A 20,202-nucleotide genomic window follows, 5' to 3' on the forward strand; every position below is an offset into this window, starting at 1 on the left:
AGCACTCACATGGTACTAGCATCTTCAGAGCAACTTTATGAACACTGATTTTCATAACTGATCCGGTGAGGTGGGTAGGTATAGTTAATGGACTTAGTCTTTCAAAATGAAAGAAACTGTCACTTTGAGAGAGCTTCCCGTTAATACTGATTTGTGCTGGCAGTATCTCTCCAGAGAAAACAATGTGACCACTTTAAGTATAGCAGCCTCCATTTTTAGATGGAAAAGCTCTTGCAAAGTGGTTATAACTTGCCAAAGAGCATAAGTAATCTGTATCATAGCAGAAATTGGAATCCAGGAGTTCCCATCTACCTGTCTTTTGCTCAATCTACTAAAATACACTTTTTCTCATCATCTGTGCTCTTACAAGATACACTGAAATTCGACATTACAGGTGAATACTCTTCCTGAGCTATTGTTTGAAGTTTTTATTAGGAACATAACCAAAAACCCCTTTTGAGATTGGGGTTCCGCTGTCCTAGACAATGCATATACACACATTAAAAGATACTGCCACATCCCAGACAGTATGTAATCTGCCTTGAAACAAAGCATACAGTAGAAGGGAGGACAAGGGTAATGAAAATAAGGTCATGGGGTTATGCAGCTTAATTCTTGCACAACATAATAGTTCCAAGTCATCCGAAGATTTTAAAAAAAAAAAAAAAATGTAAAGTAAAATTGGCTTTTCTCAAATTCTGCATTCCACAGCTATAATTGTCTGCCTGATGTTTAGTGGTCTAAATAGAAGTAGGTTTTCATGAGGAATGTGAAGAAGGAAAGAGGAGTGGCCTTACAGATTAATTTAATTAGTGCTTCCTGCATATTTGGCTAGTGTAAAATATCCACGATGGGTGGGACTTTCAGAAGTGGTCGGCATTGGCCTGACTCTGCTCTCTTTGAAGCCAGTGGGAGTTCGTTTTGCTGTTGATTTCAGTGGGAGCAGAATTAGCTCAGTGCTAATTTGAAAATCCCCCACTGTGGAAAGTTTGAGAATGGTGGATGTCAATTATCTTAACCCATGTGTTGCAGATGTATGTGCATTTAAAAGTGACATGTTTTCTGTCTCTTCCAATTCAGTTCGAATAAGGAGGAAATCAAGACGACGTTCGCAGTGGGGTAAAGGCATTATTAAAAAGAGAAAAGTCAATCTGAAGAAAGATGAAGATGATGCAAAATTTGCCGATGATGAAAATCATGGGGAGGGCAGGAAGCTGCTGGAGAATGGGGAACTAGAAATCAGCACAGACTGCATTGAGGAGAATGGAGAGGAAATGGGAGATCTGTCTATGACAAACGATGAGTCCTCTTGTGATATCATGGATATAGATGCAGAACAGAGACTTAACAATGGGACAACAGGAAAAGAAAACAGTTTCGCATCAACAGAAGAAGAGAGTTCAAATGAATCCCTGTTAGTAAATGACAGTCTTACTGTGAATGCTGAAAAGGAATCAAGGAAGGAGTCTCCATCTAAGTGGGACTGCGTGAATGGTGAGGCATCTGCACACAGCTTAGAGGGGATACCTGTTCCAGAATGTCAGAATGGTAAAGCAGAACCAGTTGATGTTTCAGCATGTGACAATGATGATGTGCCTCATAATGAGCAAAAAGCTGTGTCTGAAGATCAGCCAAAGGAAAAAACAGAAGCTTCTGGTGAAAATCAGGGAGCTGATTTGGTGAAACAGTCTAATACTGAAGTACCACAATACAGCAATAATGAAAAGACACCAGTGAGCAGCACAGACATTGAGACTAAAGATATTGAACCTGATAAAGAAGGTATGGTTTGTTTTCAGTATGTCCAGTACTGAAATTAATGCTAAAGTAAATATAGATGGGTATACTTTTTGTTGCAATAGCAAGTGAATAGTGTGTTTTGTGAACTGCAACCTGAACATTTTGAACATCTAATATTCGTATAACATAATTCCATCCTGAGTTAAACGTCCTTTTTGGTCACATTTCCTTAGATTAACAAGTCTGCCTCAGTACTGACAATGTTCTATATGCTTCTGTATGGTTTCTGTGGGGAAACTGCAAATATACAGGTAACGTTTTGTGATACTGAAAATAATGGTTTTTTTTAAATTCCTCCCACTGTTAGTATGGGACTTAGTATGTTGTGGGTTCATAGTGCTTTTTGATCCAGGCATTTACAGTGTCACTGTTTGGGTTTTAATTCAATAAAATATAGAACATACATAATCTTACAGGATTTCCTTATTGCAAATTTGAAGGATTTTGATGAAATCAGGTTGAGAGTAGTATATCTTTAAAAAATTTGTAACAAAGGCTTTTTGCCTGAGGTGTATATGTTGCTTTGCAAGTGATGATCTCTGCTGGGAGCAGTTTACAATCAATAGATAGACAGACATTGCAGAGAAAGGACAATAGACAAAGAGGTGGGAAGGATAATGGTGAATAAAAGCAGAGAAACAACATCTCTTGGGGGCCCAAGGGGAAGAGAGAAGTAAAAGGTGTTCGTTCGCTTGCTTTTTTGTTAGCTGTTCATAAATACGTAAAAGAACAATGTATCTTTAAAAGGTTAGTGTTAGGGTTTGCAAAATAAATGAGTTTTAATAAAGGTTTTTAAATGATAGGTGTCGTTATTCCTCAGTGTATAAGGTTAGGAAGTGTTTTCCAAGGATAGGAGTAGCATGGAATAAGGTACAGTAATAAGTGATAGGAGGAGATGAAGAGTATGTGTAGATTAGAAACTTGAGCAAGGCAGTGTACATGAGAAGATGAACAGGAAAAAGTGCTGATTTGTCAGGAGGAGTGGATTTTTGCAGGGCCTTGTAAGTTAGGAACATAAGCTTCAACTTGATGTGGAAGGCAAGTGGTAGCCAGTGAAGGGACTCAAACTGGGGGCAATGTTGTGTGAGTAACAGAGGAGGAAAATACTTTTAGAAATTTAATTATGTATAGACTGAAGAAAACCAAAGTGACAATCAGTATTGTAAGAAGAGAGGTGGGTTGAATAGTTGAGGCAAGAGAGAACCTGTGGCAGGACAGGATCAGAAGTAGCAATAAAGAGAGAAGAGTAAATCTTGGGAGATGTTGTAGAGAAAGAACCACTAGGGTTTGGCAAATGCTTGGATGTGGAAGAAGGAGAGAAAAGTCAAATATGACCGAGTTTTCAAGCTTTGGTGTCAAAAGAGATTAAAAATTTACACAGTGTTGGAGAAGGGAGGGCTTGGGAGGAAAGATGAGAAATTTGGTTTAATCAGGTGGAGAGATTTGGAGAATTTGCCTTGAATCTGCACTTGATGTTGCTATATAGAGGAGATATAATAGACCCACTTTTGCAGTGACTTGAAAAATTATTGTTGGGAACTAAGGGCTCGGTTTTAAAGTTGAGCTATTTCATGAGTGCCTTTGAACTGTACAGTTTTTATGAACATAAATAAACTATATATCATAATGAAAGTGAAGACAAATACTATGTATTGGTTGAACCTTCATGTTTATATATTAAAAAAATGAACCTGTGCATTTTGTAAAAATCTCAATGCACAAAGCTTCAGCAAACTTTTGATATCGTAAATGACATGATTCAATATACTTTAAAACAAAGTATAATTTATTTTTAAAACTTAAAACTTTTTTTCTCAAGTTTTTACTTTAAATAATATATCCATCTACTTGTCTAAACTCCAGCAGAGTTGTTGTTTTATCTTTTATCTAAATGTGGGGGAAAAAGTTTAAAAGTAACTTTATTTTTCACAAAAATCTATCTGGGAGCATCACACCATTAAACCATTGATTTCAGTGGCTTAAACTTTCTGTAGGTTTGTGAGAATTCCACATTTATCCATACTTCTCCCTACTTTTTTTTTAAATTTCACCCATGGAAAATTTTGATCCGAAATTTTTGGTAGCATTGCCTGTTCAGCCTGCACATGCGTCCGTCACATCTCCGTGCCCTATACCAAGGCAATGTAGCGCAACCTGGGTAAACAGCCTTAAGTTCTTTCTCAATCACATTTGAACAGAGAGAGTTTAGGGTGTGCCTGTTTTCCTCTTTAGAGTTAGAATGTAGTATATAGTGTTTGTTCTTTAGTTAGTTGGTAGGATTCTTAGTACTTTATAGTTGTTGGAACTGTTATTCCCTTTTTCTTGGGGGAATTTTGTTTTTGTTTTTTCCCTTACTGAGGTGTCAGGTTTTTTTTCTTGTATCTGGGTTGCCAGGCTCACCAGATTTTAAAACGTGCCTCTCATGTTGAAAAGTGATTCCCGTCAGTTATGAGCATTTTCAGCATATTGTTTGGGAGACTCACATATCCCCAGCAAGTGGAATATTTGCACTTGTTTTAAGGGAAGATCCCACAAAAACAGGGAGATTTAAGTATAATGTGTTAGTGATGGAGAAAGCCTTAAGACCGACTTCGGACAGGCAACCCCCTAAACAGGAGCCCTTTGCTAATGTCCTGTCTACATGGAGATCATGATCACGAGAGCTTCCAAGGTGAAGGCAGCGTTGAGATCCTGGTCTCTGACACTCTCCATTAGCAAGGTACCTATAATTGCTTCATTGGTACCAAGAGTTTACCACTCAAAGACTAAGGAGGGGGGCAGGTAAGTGAAGGAGAATGGGAAGTTCTTTCTCAAAGATGATTCAGGAACCAGAGACCTCAGGGCCCTGTGAGGAGTGCTGTTGAGGCGCCAAGTACTTTGGGTACCATGAAGCACTCTAAGACTTCATCTAAGTCCCATACCTTGCCGACAAAGGGTATGGAATCAGACTATTACTGTGGCTGCCATCAGAGCCTATGCTAGTAAGAGAGTAGCCTCACTGGAATCTGCAGTACCCTCAGACCCATGATCAACAACTCGGACAGTGACATTGAGAACAACTTCAGTGCCTGTACCATGTTCGATTGTGCTCCAAGTACCACAGGAGTTCCGGTACCCTCCTGAGTTTCCCATCCTTGCAACTTCCGGACATCTTTCAGTACCGAGAGCTGCTCAGTCATCAGCTGTGCATGTTGTATTCAGATGCACTACTTCCCAATTTCTACCATTCAGAAAGAACTGTTGTAACTTCTTTTACAATATGTAGAAGAGCATTCGTAGTCAGACTCACAGCTTTCTGTTCAAGGCTTTCCAGTTTATTTGCTCAAATAATAGTATTTGCTCAAGGAGATGTTGTTCTCTGCAGATGGAAGGAAGGAAGACTATAAGTTCTCTGCTTATTAATACGTGGGATCATCAGCAATGGCTACCTCCCCCCGTGCCTTATGGACCTCCTCTTTGGCCTTATTGGGACCCATGGGCAGAATACTATCTGCAGTTTTCAGGGTCCCTAATTCAGTCTCATAAGGAGCATAGAAGACCTCATTTTCCAGTACCTTCCATTCGTCCCCTCTATGCTGAATCAGCAGAGGAGACCTTTGTGGAGCAAGTGGCGAAGGTGGACAAGGAGGTCACCCACCATACAAATATCTCTTCTTCATTGCCTGATTAGGCAGTAATGCTTCCATCATCATCATTAGCTGATGACTTTCAGCAGTTCCAGGACCTGCTGAAGCAGATGGTGAACACACTTCAAATTCCCCTGGAAGAAATCCAGGATTCCCATCACTAGCTTCTGGACATATTACATACTTCTACTTCAGCGCTGGTGACACTACCAATTTAATGAAGCTCTCCTTGAGCCAGCCAAGACCATAGGGCCAAATTCCAGCAGCAGCACACCCTACCTGCAAGAGTGCCAATTAAAAAATACTACACCTGGGCCAGGGATCCCGAGTTTTTGTTTTTACACCTGACATCAAATTCTCTGGTCATGGACACAGTTAATGAAAGGTGTAGACCGCATATTCCTAAAGCTGCCCCATATAACAAGGATCAGAAGTGACTGGACTATTTTGATCATAAAAGCGTCTTTTTGGTGACATTACATATTAGGATTGCAAATCACAAAATGCTAATGTCGAAATATGACTTCCTGAATAACCAGAAGTTTAATGCTATTATTGACCATTTACCACAGGAACATCAAGATCAGTTTAATGCCATAATTAGGGCTGTCAAATGATTAAAAAAATTAATAGTGATTAATCGTGTGATTAAAAAAAATAATTTTGCTATTAATCGTGTGATTAAAGAATAATAGAATATCATTTATTTAAATATTTTTGGATGTTTTCTACATTTTCAAATATATTGATTTCAATTGCCACATAGAATACAAAGTGTAAAGTGCTCACTGTATACTATTTTTATTACAAATATGTGTACAGTAAAAAACAAAAGAAATAGTGTTTTTCAATTCACCTAATACGAATAATGTAGTGTAATCCCTTTATCACGAAAGTTGAATTTACAAATGTAGAATTATGTACAAAAAAAATAACTGCACTCAAAAATAAAACAATGTAAAATTTTTGAGCCTACATGTTCACTCAGTCCTACTTCTTGTTCAGTCATTCACTCAGACAAACAAGTTTGTTTACATTTGCAGGAGATAATGCTGTCCACTTCTTGTTTACAATGTTACCTGAAAGTGGCCACAGGTGTTTTCATGACACAGTTGTAGCCAGCATCGCAAGATATTTACGTGCCAGATGCTCTAAAGATTCATATGTCCCTTCATGCTTCAACTATCCTTCCAGAGGACATGCGTCCATGCCGATGACGGGTTCTGCTTGATAATGATCCAAAGCAGTGCGGAGCGACACGTATTTATTTTCATCGTCTGAGTCCGATGCCACCAGCAGAAAGTTGGGAGAGGTTTTTTTTTTTGTTTTTTTGGGGGGTTTTTTTTGGTTTTTGTTTTGGGTGGTTCGGGTTCTGTAGTTTCTGCATTGGAGTGTTGCTCTTTTAAGACTTCTGAAAGCATGTGCCACACCTCGTCCCTCTCAGATTTTGGAAGGCACTTCAGAGTCTTAAATCTTGGATTGAGTGCTGTAGCTATCTTTAGAAATCTCACATTGGTACCTTCTTTGCGTTTTTGTCAAATCTGAAGTGAAAGTGTTCTTAAAATGAACGTGTGCTGGGTCATCATCCAAGACTGCTATAACATGAAATATGTGGCAGAATGTGGGTAAAACAGAGTGTAAGACATACATTCTCCCCCAAGGAGTGCAGTCGCAAATTTTATTAACGCATTTTTTTAAACGAGCATCATCAGCATGGAAGTATGTCCTCTGGAATGGTGTCCAAAGCATGAAGGGGCATATGAATGTTTAATTTATCTGGCATGTAAATTCCTTGCAATGTCGGCTACAAAAGTGTCATGTAAATGCCTGTTCTCACTTTCAGGTGACATTGTAAATAAGAAGCAGGCAGCATTATGTCCTGTAAATGTAAACAAACTTGTTTGTCTTAGCAATTGGCTGAACAAGAAGTAGGACTGAGGGCTTGTAGGCTCTAAAGTTTTACATTATTTTGTTTTTTTTGAGTGAAGTTATGTAACAAAAAAATCTACATTTGTAAGTTACACTTTCATGATAAAGATATTGCATTACGTTACTTATATGAGGTGAATTGAAAAACACTATTTCTTTATCATTTTTACAGTGCAAAGATTTGTAATAAAAAATGAGCCCTGTACACTTTGTATTCTGTGTTGTAATTGAAATCAATATATTTGAAAATGTAGAAAAGCATCCAAATATATTTAATACATTTCTATTGTTTTAACAGTGCGATTAATTTTTTTGAGTTAATCACGTGAGTTAACTGCGATTAATCGACAGCCCTAGCCATAATTAAAGAGGAGGATCAGCTTTTGGTGAAGATGTCTTTGCAGGCTTCACTTGATGTGGCCAACATTGCAGCCAGGTCTATTTCTCTCACTCCTCCCGGGTGTTGGAGTATAACCAGAGTAATCTCCATCCTACCCTCCCATCCCTCTTCAGGGACCCCCCTCACAATCAGTTGCAGAAAGAGAAGATCACATCAATCCTAAATCTAGGGGCCACAGAACCAGTTCCACTTCAACACAAAGGAAAAGTATTTTCTGGTACCCAAGAGAAACAGATGTTGGCAGCCAATATTAGATCTCAGACAAGTGAAGAAGAATGTCAGATATCTGAAATTCAGAATAGTCTCTCTAGCAGCTATAATTCCCTCCCTGAAGTCAGAGGACGGTTTGCAGCTCTCAGCCTCAAAGATGCCTACTTCCATGTAGCGATTCAGCCCTTTCATGAAAGATTTCTTCATTTCATAGTTGTTCACGATCACTACCAATACCCGATCCTACCCTTTGGCCTTTCTTCCACCCCAAGGGTTTTCTCAAAAATTATGGTGGTTGTAGCGCCCACCTTCGTTGTCTAGGTATAACAGTTTTTCCCTATCTCAACCACTGGCTTCTCAAAGGATATAGTCTTATCAGGAAGTGCTGTTGGCAGTTAAAACAACAACTTTACTTTTCCACAGTTTAGGCCTACAAATAAATGTGGAGAAATTGGCCTTGACCCCTACACCGTGAATACTTTTCAGAGGAGCATTTCTGGATTTGATGATGGCTTATCCTCCCTCCCAATAGGTTCCTCGCTCCAAAGAACCTTATCCAAAGAATGCAGCACAGTCCTCAAGTCTCTGTTTTTATAACACAGAACCCTAGATTACATCTTTGATGTTTCCAGGTGTGGCTCAGGACATTTTACATGCCCAACAGACACAGTCTGAACAAACAGGTGTCTAAACCAAGCTGGGTGCAACAATCACTCACCTGGTAGAAGGATCCTTCCAGGGTTTGTGCAGGAACCCCATTAATCCAGAATCCCTGTACTGTCATAACATTGGACCCTTCTCTCTTGGGATGGGGAGTACGTTTGGGTTATCACTCAGGCCAGGGCAAATGCTCACAACAAGAACAGTGCTTGCAAATCAATCTGCTGGAATTGAGGGCAGTTAGAAGTGCATATCCATCAATGCCATTGCTCTAAAGGTTGTCAACAAGATCAAGCAGGACCATGCCAGGGTCTTTTTGAAGGCACCAACTTGGCCAAGACAAGTTTGGTTTCCTTAACTTATCAGATTCACCTCTGACCCTCTGTGGCAGCTCCTACTTGATTCTCAACTGTCTCAATGTGGATCGAACACTTCACCCAAATCTGAATGTTCTGCAACTCCAAGCATAGTGTCTCAATGGTTCTTGGAACTAAAAACATCCTGTTCATTGAGAGTATAATTCGTGCTGTTAAATATCAGGAAAATCTACAAGATAAACTTGCCTCCAGAAATGAAGCAGATACCATCTTTGGTGTAACTGCCATCATCTTTCGCATTCTAGTCATCTTTTTCTTGGATTATCTGTTGGAATTGAAGACATTGGTCTCTGTATGTGAGTTCCATCAAGGTTCAATTAGTATCAATAACAGCTTTCTGTTTGCCAGTAGAAGGTTTCTCAATTTTTGCACATCCAGCCACAAGGAGGTTCATGAAAGACCTTATGAATCTTTTTCTGATGATTAGAGATCTTACTCTGCTTTGGGATCTCAACCTTGTCCTTAACTGTTAAACAAGCTTTTGAGCCACTAGCTTTGTGCTCTCTGTTACATTTGTCTATGAAAGTGGCCTTTTTGGTGGGCAATGCTTCTGCTTTTAAGTTTGGGGAGAGTGGGGCTGTAATGGCAGGCCCTCCATTTATTGTGTTCTCCAGGGAGAAAGTATCATTACAACCCCATCCAAAATTTTTACCTAAGGTTTCTTGTGAGTTTCACATTAACCAAACTATTCACCTTTCAGTTTTCTTTACTAAGCCTCATAACTCTCTATGCAGCAAGCCACCTTCCTTCCATACCCTAGATGTTAAGAGAGCATTAGCCTTTTACTTGAACAGAACCAAACAATTCAGGAAGTCCCCTAGACTTTTCCTCCTTCTATTGCAGATAGGTCTACAGGATCCAGTCTCTTCATGCAGAGAGACTATAAATGGATCTCAGAATATATTATCACCTGTTGTGGCTTGGCTGTTGCTCAACTTTCTGTACGAGTGACTGCACATTCTACTAGATAAGTCTACATCTGTAGCCCTGTTCATGGATGTTTGCAGAAATCTGCTGAGCTGCAACATGGGCTTCACTACAGACTTTTTCCTACCATTGTGCTTTGGTTCACGCAGCTAGATCAGATGCTGCAGTAGGCAATGCAGACCTCTCTTCAGTGCTGGACTCTGTTCTGAACCTCCCACTTCCTTAAGGGGTTGCTGTGGTGGAGCCACCTGAAGTGGAGTACTCACAGAGACACTACTCGAAGAAGGAGAGGTTACTCATCTTGTGCTGTAACTGGAGTTCTTTGAGATGTCGGTCTGTGTGGGTGCTCTACTACCTATCCTCCTTCTCCCGCGCTTCAGAGTTTCTCTGTGGGACTTTGTGGTAGAGAAGGAACTGAGGGTGGTTTGCCCATGCGGCCATTTATAGCCTCAGTATGGGACACAAGCAGGGCTTAAATTCTTATAGATTATTTCCCGGAGCCCCCCTTGCCCCTCCGCAACATGCTATAAAAACTCTCAAGTCGTTGAAAATATTTACCGGAGCTCTGCTCTGGACAGCTCCGGCTGAATTTAGCCCTGGACACAAGGATATATAGGGCACATGTGCAAGCTGAATACGCACTGTTACCAAATAGCTTCGATCAAAGGCTCAGGGTTCATGTGCATCTAAAGTGGAGCATCCACAGGGAGCTCTAGTTACTGCACAAGGTGAGTAACCTCTCCTTCTCTAATGACCCAGAAGGAACAGAACACAGCTGTCAGTTTCACTTCCTTGTTACCCCACTGAGAAAGTACTATGTGCAGAAGAATGGGTGCAGTTCTCCACTAGATGGTGAAAGAGAGACAAATGAAGGGGGAGAAAGGAAGCTAGTATAGTGGTAGAGTAAGTTTGGGACCAAATTCTCCCTTGTTCCCTAGCCCATTAGAAGCTTGAGAGTACTGGGGAGGTAGCACACATGGCCCAGTAGGGAGAAGAGAATGTTTTATGTCAATACCCAATGGTCCCCCTTCAGTCCCAATGATTTCCAGGTGGAGCAGTGTCCAGCCTTCCTCAGGGGTGATTATTGTAGGGCTTTGAGGTGCTGTCAGGAAAACACGAGTCACAGACATTAAATGAAACCAGTAAGGGGTTTGCATTGTGGTGTAGGATAGTCCAGTGAACTAGTGTGCTCAAGAGACAGTTTGCTATTCCTGCCTCTGCTTGTGTATGCCTCCTCCTTATCACTCCTCCTGGGCTGGCATTGACTGAGAGTATGTTGAAGAAAACATGCCCTGCTCTGGAGTGGGGCAGAGAGCAGCCCCATAACACAAGTACTTGCAAAAGTCTTGGAGCGCTTTGTAATAAAATAATATAAACATCAATTATTAAGAACAAATAAATGCTACCATAAACATATTTCTTTAAACTACTTTTCAATTCTGGCACCAGTTGGCAATCTGAAATAGTAGAAGGAAGTTTATTCTACAATTAGGGCATAATTATGATGAATTCTTGCTCTCTCTCTCAGAATGTTGTGATGAGAGAAGGGTAATTAAACTAATCATTTGGAATGTAAGGGAACACTAGGGATGTATTAGGTGAAAGCCGGTCAATCTGGAAATCTTACTTAAAATGTAAGTTAAAAAAGCCTTAATATTGATGTAGAAGTTTACTGGGAATCGCTGTGAACTTTTAAAGCTCAGGGAGATGTGACTAGAGCTCTGCAAATATCCAATTTTTCATTTCAGTGGCCTGACCAAAAAGTCTGGGAGGAAGAAAAATTATTTTGGTTTGAAGTGAAGCAAAACGAGGTGTTTAAAAAAAAAAAAAAAAAAAATCAGCTAAACCTAAAAGAAAAAAAACCCACCCTAGTTTTGTTTCAAACGAAACATTTATTTCCAAGTATCTTAAAAAATACAATTGAAGCAAAATAAGAAACAAAACATAATTTTTAATCAAAACTGAATGTTTCAACTTTTTGAAAATGTTTCAACTTGTCTGGATTATTTTTTTCTACTGAAACAGGTTGGTGAATTTAACATGGCATTGTGAAATCTTTCAGTTGACCTGAATCTGAATTTTTTGGTGAAAGAGTTGCATCTGAAAAATTTTGCCCAGCTCTCATTGTGACTTTCTTATACTTGTTAGGATATGTGCTTCTGTGTTCTGGACGAGTGGCATCCTTCATATTTATGTGAAGGTATACCAGATAATAGAGAATTATGCTAATTAACCTACCTGTGCCTTAAGCATATATCAGCAGCTATAAGTGGCTTGTCTTGAGCACCTGGCATTATTTTTCAGATGGTAAAACAAAGTCTCAATAGTAGACCTACAGACAAGAAATCTAATCCAATGATAAATATGATGATAGAATGACATCTGAGATCACAATAGCATCGCCAGTTGAAATTACCCTGGCCAAAGTATGGCTCAGTTGCTACTTTAAGCCTTTTAATAAAAAATCTGTCTTGTCTATTTCATTTAATAAAATTGAGAAATCCATTGCTTTGTCTCACATAAAAAAATGTCTGCCATACCAGAGTGCCCTCCACATAGCAATGAGTGCAATTCATACGTCTTTAAAATGGAACCAAGTAGAAATGAAAAGCAAGCGCAACTAGAACTGTAGGGGACACCACTTTATAGAGAAATGAATTGTGAATTAAACTAACCAGTGAAACTGTTGCTGGGTGATACAATAAATAGATTCAAGGTATGTCAGAGTAAACTCTGACCCATGCAATTCTTTTTGCCTGTTTAATCCTGTCACACAATGTTGAAATGTCTGGTGACAGTAAGGGTGAAAAAGTACGAGTTAATAACAATTTCCATAGTGTGCGTTCTTCAAAAGCCTGATTTAAAACATTTTTAATAAATCAAATTCAGACTTTAAATAAGATGGTACTCTTTTAATAGTGAGGGTAATTAAACATTGGAACATCTTGTGGAAAGTGGTGGATTCTCCAACAGTTGATGTTTTTCAATAAAGATTGTCCTTCAGTATGCAGTATTTCAACCAGAAGATATGAGCTGGTTGCAGAAATTAGTGGCCTGTGTTATGCAGCAGGTCAGACTAGATGATCTGTTGTTGACTTTGATGGGCAGTAGCTGCTTTAATAGTAAATTCTAATTATCTTCTTATATTTTCAGCCAGGTTTCCAAAACCAGGACATTGTTTACAAATGATTCTGTCCTATTCACAGCTGTCAGTAGTAACACAAGGTCAAATCTTAATTTCAATGTCTCGATAATATGGTGGTATGGACTATATAAATGCCATTAGCTATTTTTAGTGGGAGTTTGAATGGGACATTATAGTTGAAAGACTATTGGAAATGTTTTACATTTAATAAATATTTTACTTTACTTTAATTTTTTATCAGTTGTTCCTGATGTGCTATAATTTTGCATCCAAATTGCAGGTGTATCGAAATTTAAGAAATCTCGAAAAGTCACTTTGGAGCCCCCAAAACCTGCAAGTCTGGAGCAGGTTCCGGAGGAGCCATTGGATATCATACCCCCTCTAATTGTTGACCATGACAGATTAAAGGTAATGGGACTGAGAACTAAATTTAATAATTACCACTACCAACCCTTTTCAAACACCATGGAAGATATTTTTATACTCTGTACAGAAAATTGTGAAGACCCAACTTCCCTTATTTTATACTGCAGAAAGTATAATCTTTTCTGTCAGCATTATTGTTTGAAGATTTTCTTTATCCAGCAATTTTTATTTAATTAGTGACCACATAACAAAATTAACTACTCATTTGTATCTTACTGCTGTATCTGCAGATACAGTAATAAATATACATATAAAAGCTTTTTAATAATTATGGTATAAAAGTCCAGTCCAGTGTTTCCAGTGCAGTTTGTGCAGACACAATTATGCAGTAATAGGGGTTGATGATGTAGTTGTGTTGATTGGTGAAGTGGAGTTAATATCTGCTCTCTTCCCGCCCCCCATCAAGTTAGTTTGTTTTTTTTGTAGGCATCACAACAAAGGAGTTTTTTAAGAAGGGCTTTGAATGTTTACAGAGAGCTTCTCCCAAGTGTGAATATGTTTTCCATAAGTGTAGTAATTAGAGAATCTCTGCATACTGAAACAAACAAATGTAAAGAAGATCTCCATTAAGAGTTATCTGCTCTTAAGACGGTTGACAGCAGTTATATTATTTACATACTGAACCATGTTCTTGTTCTGAATATAAAATATCCTTCTAGCACATTTCTGCTTTGTCCACAAACAATTAAATGTAATAATTAGTCTCAAACAGATTTCAAGAATGAATATATGAAAAACTTGATTCTTTATTTGTGTTATGTTTTTCCTCTTAACAGAAACTACTGGATTTGTTGGTTAAGAGAAGTAACAACCTGACTGTTGACCAACTTGAGAGGCTGTACTCACTCCTTAGTCAGTGCATCTATCGGCATCGTAAAGATTATGACAAATCACAGCTTGTAGAGGTAAAGTTTTACAATTTCTCTTGTTTCTCATCTGAATTTTGCAATAGACTTTGGGTAGCAATATTTCTGTATTAACTGGTGCACATTAGAAATCCTCTTGTGAAAACTATATTAACTACTAAGGATAAAAAGAAACTTAAGCAATAATGGCTTAAGGAACACAGTGACCATTAATTTCTGATATGACCCAATCCCCCTATCCTTCCCTTGCAAACAATCAAACCCATGCTGGGGTGTCTCTGTTTCTGTCTCATTAAATGCGATCTTAAAGAACATAAAGAGGATGCAAATGACAAAATCCATAAAATTCAGATATAAGACTGGAGAATAGTATCAACTCATTCTCTAGAGGCGGAATACTTGTGGCACCTTAGAGACTAACAAATTTATTTGAGCATAAGCTTTCATGGGCTACAGCCCACTTCATCGGATGCATAGAATGGAACATATCGTAAGGAGAGATATATACACGTACAGAGATCATGAAAAGGTGAGAGTTGCCCTACCAACTCTAAGAGGCTAATTAATTAAGATGAGCAATTATCAGCAGGAGAAAAAAACCTTTTGTAGTGATAATGACAAGAAGGTGTGAGGATACTTAACATGGGGAAATAGATTCAATGTGTGTAATGGCTCTTACATTCCCAGTCTCTATTCAAGCCTAAATTGATAGTGTCTAGTTTTCATATTAATTCAAGCTCAGCAGTTTCTCATTGGAGTCTGTTTTTGAAGCTTTTCTGTTGCAAGATTGCCACTTTAAGTCAGTTACTGAGTGACCAGAGAGATTGAAGTGTTGGCAACCTTGCAACAGAAAATCTTCAAAAACTGGCTGTGAGCCTGTTGTTTCTGTCACTGTCACCTTCACCTTAGAAATGTTTGCATTTCAGAAGCTCTATATCTGAAGCGTTTGTAAAGTACTTTGGGACTTTTGAGTAAGCATAGTGTTTTAATAATGTAAAGTGCAATTAGGGCTTAAATATCTTCCTTTAAAAAGGCTTTTCAGACTGAAGAACCTGTCTTTTGCTATGGTCCAGGAATTGGCAACCTTTGGCACGCAGCCCGTCAGGGATATCAGCTGATGGGTCGGGACGGTTTGTTTACTTGCAGTGTCTGCGGGTTTGGCCAATCACAGTTTCCACTGGCCGCGGTCCCCCGTTCTAGGCCAATGGGGGTTGCGGGAAGCCGCAGCCAGCACATCCTTCGGCCTGTGCTGCTTACCGCAGCCCCCATTGGCCTGGAACGGCAAACCACAGCCACTGGGAGCTGCGATCGGCCAAACCCGCGGACGCTGCAGGTAAACAAACTGTCCTGGCCCGCCAGTGGATTTTCCTGACAGGCCGCGTGCCGAAGGTTGCCAATCCCTGCTATAGTCCATTTATAAGATTAGGTTTTAAAAAATACTAGATTCATTTCTAACCACTGGACAGTAGATGGTTATTATGAAACCTTACATTTTTGTATGATGTGGAAAAAGACTACTACTTTTCAGTGGTCATGTTTCAGATAAATGATTGGCCTTAAATCAATAAACAGAAGTATTGCTTGACAGCAGCTCTGGTCCATACCTCAGCCTTCCTCATTTAGTAATACATGGAGGGTGTATCAACTGAAGTTTTATCTTAGTATACCCACGTCTTCCCATTAACCATCAACTAGGAAAACTAATTAAAGAAGCATTAATGCAGAAAACAGTCTCCCATTTATTGTTTTCCATCTACTAGCAGAAATGGTTAACAGAATTGTCTATTTTCTTATAAATTATTTGTTCAGGTTTAAAAGAAAATCATAGTAGATCTGATTATATAACACTAACTTTATTTCTGTTGCTGTATATTTATATATAATTAATGCTTGGTGTCTCTTGCAGGAAATGGAAAGAACAGTTCATATGTTTGAAACATTCCTGTGATGTCTTTGAGATGGGTGGGTTTATCCTCTTAAACTGCTCATGGGAGAGCAGTCTTCTGAGCCATTCGATTTCCAATTGCACCAAGTATGTGCAGAGCCTTGGTCTTAAGTGCTCGCTCTCTTTCTTTCTGTTAAATTTGGTGCTATTGTCTCAGGTACCTGAAACCAACCAGCCTACAAGAACCAAACAGAACTTCAGACAGTTGTATCTGATATAAATAAAGAATACAACACCACAACTTGGAGATTTTTGGTGCTACAGAAACTGCTCTCATTTCTGCTCCTGTTCTCTCTACATGCATTATCTTTTGGGAAACTTCAGACACAGTGGAGCAGACCAACCAACACAGAACCTGGATAGAGCAGATCTAACTAGGTTGAATTTTTTTAAATGGACAACTTTTTAAATTTTCCTTTTCAGTTTTTTTTCTTGTTCTCTGGGGTAATGGACAGAAACCTGTTTCAAAGATGGCAGTGATGCATTGTGGTAGGAAACTTTAGTAACTGGATGTACAGTAATTTGAAAATGAGGCTCTCTAGAACTGCCTTTAATGTGCCTTTTTAGTCAATTGAGAAAGATAAGGCTATTCAAATGGTTGGGCTTGTAGCAAATGGCAGAGTTAGAAAGCTGTCTTCAGAATGAAGAGCTCCAAAAGGATGATTTGCATTTTCCTCATCATTGAATGGCAACCAGTATTATGATTCTAAAATGCCTGTCTTACTCTACAGAACTAAACTAAGACACACTGAAAAAAGCAACACAACTTTACCAAAACAGTGACATTCTTTTATTCTGTTGGTATATTTGTTATTGAAATAAACTACACAGTGAAACTCTCGTATGTTGCTGAAAACGAAGTGAAGAGAATATTCATTATGGGGGCTATTCTTTTTTCCCACAATTCTATTTATTTGTTGTCCATTTTAGTTCTTAGAAACAAAAGATGTTTAATTCTGGCAGGTTTCTTTCTAAAGTTTTTTTTTTATTAAAGCTAAGACTTGCTGAATAGACATAGAAAGGAGAGACAGTTAGCCAAAAGTCCTGGAGCCCTAGCTCACTGTAAGTACAATTTAATCCAGGCTCCCACACCTTGGGCCATGTATAGCAGTATTAACGTGGGGGGTGGGCGGGGAAGATACTTTATATGATCATTGGCCATTTGTGGACCTCTGAACTGGGCTGTGTGGATTGCAGTTCTCTATAGCTGAATAGTGAGTGTATCAGTAGTTCAAAACTTTCCTTTCTGGAAATTGGAGACACACAATCTAGGCAGTTGCAAGAGGCAAGGACGTTGCAGTAAAAGTCTTATCACAGGCTCAGTGTTAAAACATTACCTGGGCTGATTTGTTTCAGACAAATAAGTAGAAAATGTTGTAGACAGGTTGGCTGGTGTTACCATATGTTACCGTTCATTATAACTGTTATATGTAGCTGCAGGAGCGTCTTTCCAAAATATGCAACACGTGTTTTGTTTTTAATTAGAGAAAACAGTCTTGGACTACTGCAGAGATACTGAGCTACCTCAGCTTTTTCTATTTTAGTTACCAACAGTGTTGACGGAAAACTGTAACACTCTGCTACCGTTTACATGCTGAAGCTAAGGTACTTGTCTCCATGTCTTTGGCTAGTAGTAGTATGTCACTGCAGAAAAACAAACTTGGGCCTTGGGCTACTGCAGTAATCCAAAGTGCTTCTTTGTGTTTTATGTTTAAGCCTTCTAATTCTAGTTTGACCTTTTTCTCCCCCAAAATGCCACTTGTTTTCTTAATATCTAAGAGAAAAAAGTTTGAAGGCTTAGTATGCATCTAATCATACTATTCTAAATGCAACCCATGTAGAAACACTGTATATTTTGGTGAGAAAGTGCGATTAAAAAAACAACAAAAAACAAACAACGCAACAAAACCCCCATATTTCAAACAAGGCGTTCTTTGCTCTCTCAAATTTGATTATGGGGACTTTTTTCATGTTTCCTTTAGTATTTATTACCATCATTCCTGTTTCAGATATTTTGCTGTCTGGTACATTAATAACAATTTTGTATTTTGATGGAAATTGTTACAAACTTTAAGATTTGATTAAATAAAATGTAGCAGATTTTTTGTAGCAAGTTTCTGGTAAAAGGGTTTTTTGCAAGTCTCAGGTTCTTGCTGCAGATTTTTTTTTTTTTTTTTTAACAAATATTTATTCCAGTTTCACTTATTCAGAGAAGTATTTGTTCAGGTAGTAGCAGGACTTGTGAAAGGTAAAACTGCATACATTTTTAACATGTTGCTTAATTTGTATGAATTAAACAATTGAGTTTTTAGTCATCAGTGAGTTTGACTAGCAAATATAAGCTCACGCATAGCATTAAAGCTCGCGCCTAGCATTAAAATGCTTCCAACAGGTCAGTTCTTTTTAAAATAACTTTTAATAGTCCTTAAAAGTTGATATGGAAACTGAAAGGTGCAACTTTACTAACTGAGGAGCTGCAACTTCAATATTTTAGATCTTTTGAAAAGAATTAGCCAATCTAAATGTTTTTCTTGGGTAAAATTATACCTGCCTTTATGGCCCAAATAATCACATTACTATATCAGGTTTTTCTTTTCCTTTACAGATGCCTGGTGGGTATAGAGTTAAAGCAGCTGTTAATCTATCCATGTGGTCTAAACTTGTTTACTGTTGTACATCTTTAATTTTTCGTTTGCCATATAGCACTGGCAAGAATTTGTACAAATCGACCTCTATTCCTTGTTTTCTGATGTGAAAATTGCAAATAAACTCCTGTGCAAGGCCTTTTTCTTGGATCAGTAAAATGTGGCAGAGCCAGGTGGAGGTAAACTTTGTGGGCCATTGGGACTGTATTGGAGGTAGTGGAACTGTTCTAGGGTGAAGTTGGTGGCTGTGGAGTTAATAGTATTTGCAAGCTTGAATCTCACCTGTGATTAATTTTTGTTTGTTTTTGTCTCCTTTTGTATTGTTGATTTTTCTCATATGCCAATGTATTTATAGGATTATTGGTTTTTTTGTATTATCTTGTCTTCCCATTTTTTGATTAAGTTGGTGGGTCAGCTCTGGCTTTTACATTCAATATATTGAATGTCAGGTCCTGCAGCTGATAGTCATTTTATTTTATTGTTTGTAATCACAACATAAGCTTGAATTCGGGCTTGTACCTGCATCTTGTGTATCTTGTACATTGGGTTATTTAGACATCGGGGAGTCCTATTGTTTGGTTAATGTTTGTCTACTTTGTGGATTAAGTCAACTTCTTTCATCAACTATGATATATTTTGGATTCTATAGTTTTATTCAGAATTGTGTTAAAATTGATGTTTTGCATTTTAACTTCATTTTACATTAGTTTTAAGTAAGTTATTTAATTTTTGAACTTCTGGAAATTTTGAACATTTTACTGTAATTTGTAATATAACTGCTGTGAAATACTTGAATAAAGATGACAAGAAAAACATGGCTTTGGTTCCATTAAAAATGTTCTTGCATTTCAATGAAATGGTAATCTCCTAACCGAATGTCAGCCTTTTTCAAGCCAGAGATTTCATTGATGTTTCAGTAGGCATAATTTAATTCTGGGATCTCACTGCTTGGTTGTTTAGGCAGTTTAGTCAGTAACTTTGCTCTCAATGTTTGCCTGTTAAAGGAAAACATCCACTTTTAATTTTGGCTAACTATTTGAAATTTGCAGTGTGGATTATAATTAAATAACCTTAAGAAGGAAAAAATCTCCCTACTGTTAGGAAATGAGCTAAGTTAAATTGTAGGGTAATGGCAAGTGGGTAGTGCTGCTTTGCTGTACATTAGCATCAAAGTGGGGCCATTGATTTCTTTTGTCTCACAGTCCTTTCCCCAGCTGAACTCTTTTTCTTCCTATGTAATGAACAT

At 38.3% G+C, this 20,202-nt stretch overlaps 1 protein-coding gene across 3 annotated transcripts in view; it reads left to right on the forward strand.

Moving 5' to 3' along the window:
* ATAD2B (ATPase family AAA domain containing 2B) overlaps positions 1-19,769 on the forward strand; it is a 155,858-nt gene extending 136,089 nt beyond the window's left edge. For 2 of the 3 annotated variants that reach the window (XM_008163070.4, XM_008163069.4), the window contains exons 25-28: positions 1,081-1,782; positions 13,355-13,482; positions 14,277-14,405; positions 16,273-19,769. In XM_008163070.4, coding sequence (XP_008161292.2) covers positions 1,081-1,782; positions 13,355-13,482; positions 14,277-14,405; positions 16,273-16,314 — 1,001 coding nt within the window. In that variant the 3' untranslated portion in view covers positions 16,315-19,769. Of the gene's footprint in view, positions 1-1,080; positions 1,783-13,354; positions 13,483-14,276; positions 14,406-16,272 lie in introns of those variants that run through there. The other variant, XR_006174082.2, reaches the window with a different exon arrangement.
* The last annotated feature ends 433 nt before the right edge of the window (positions 19,770-20,202 follow it).

This window comes from Chrysemys picta, chromosome 3 (assembly GCF_011386835.1).
Source record: "Chrysemys picta bellii isolate R12L10 chromosome 3, ASM1138683v2, whole genome shotgun sequence".
Lineage (NCBI taxonomy): Eukaryota > Metazoa > Chordata > Testudines > Emydidae > Chrysemys > Chrysemys picta.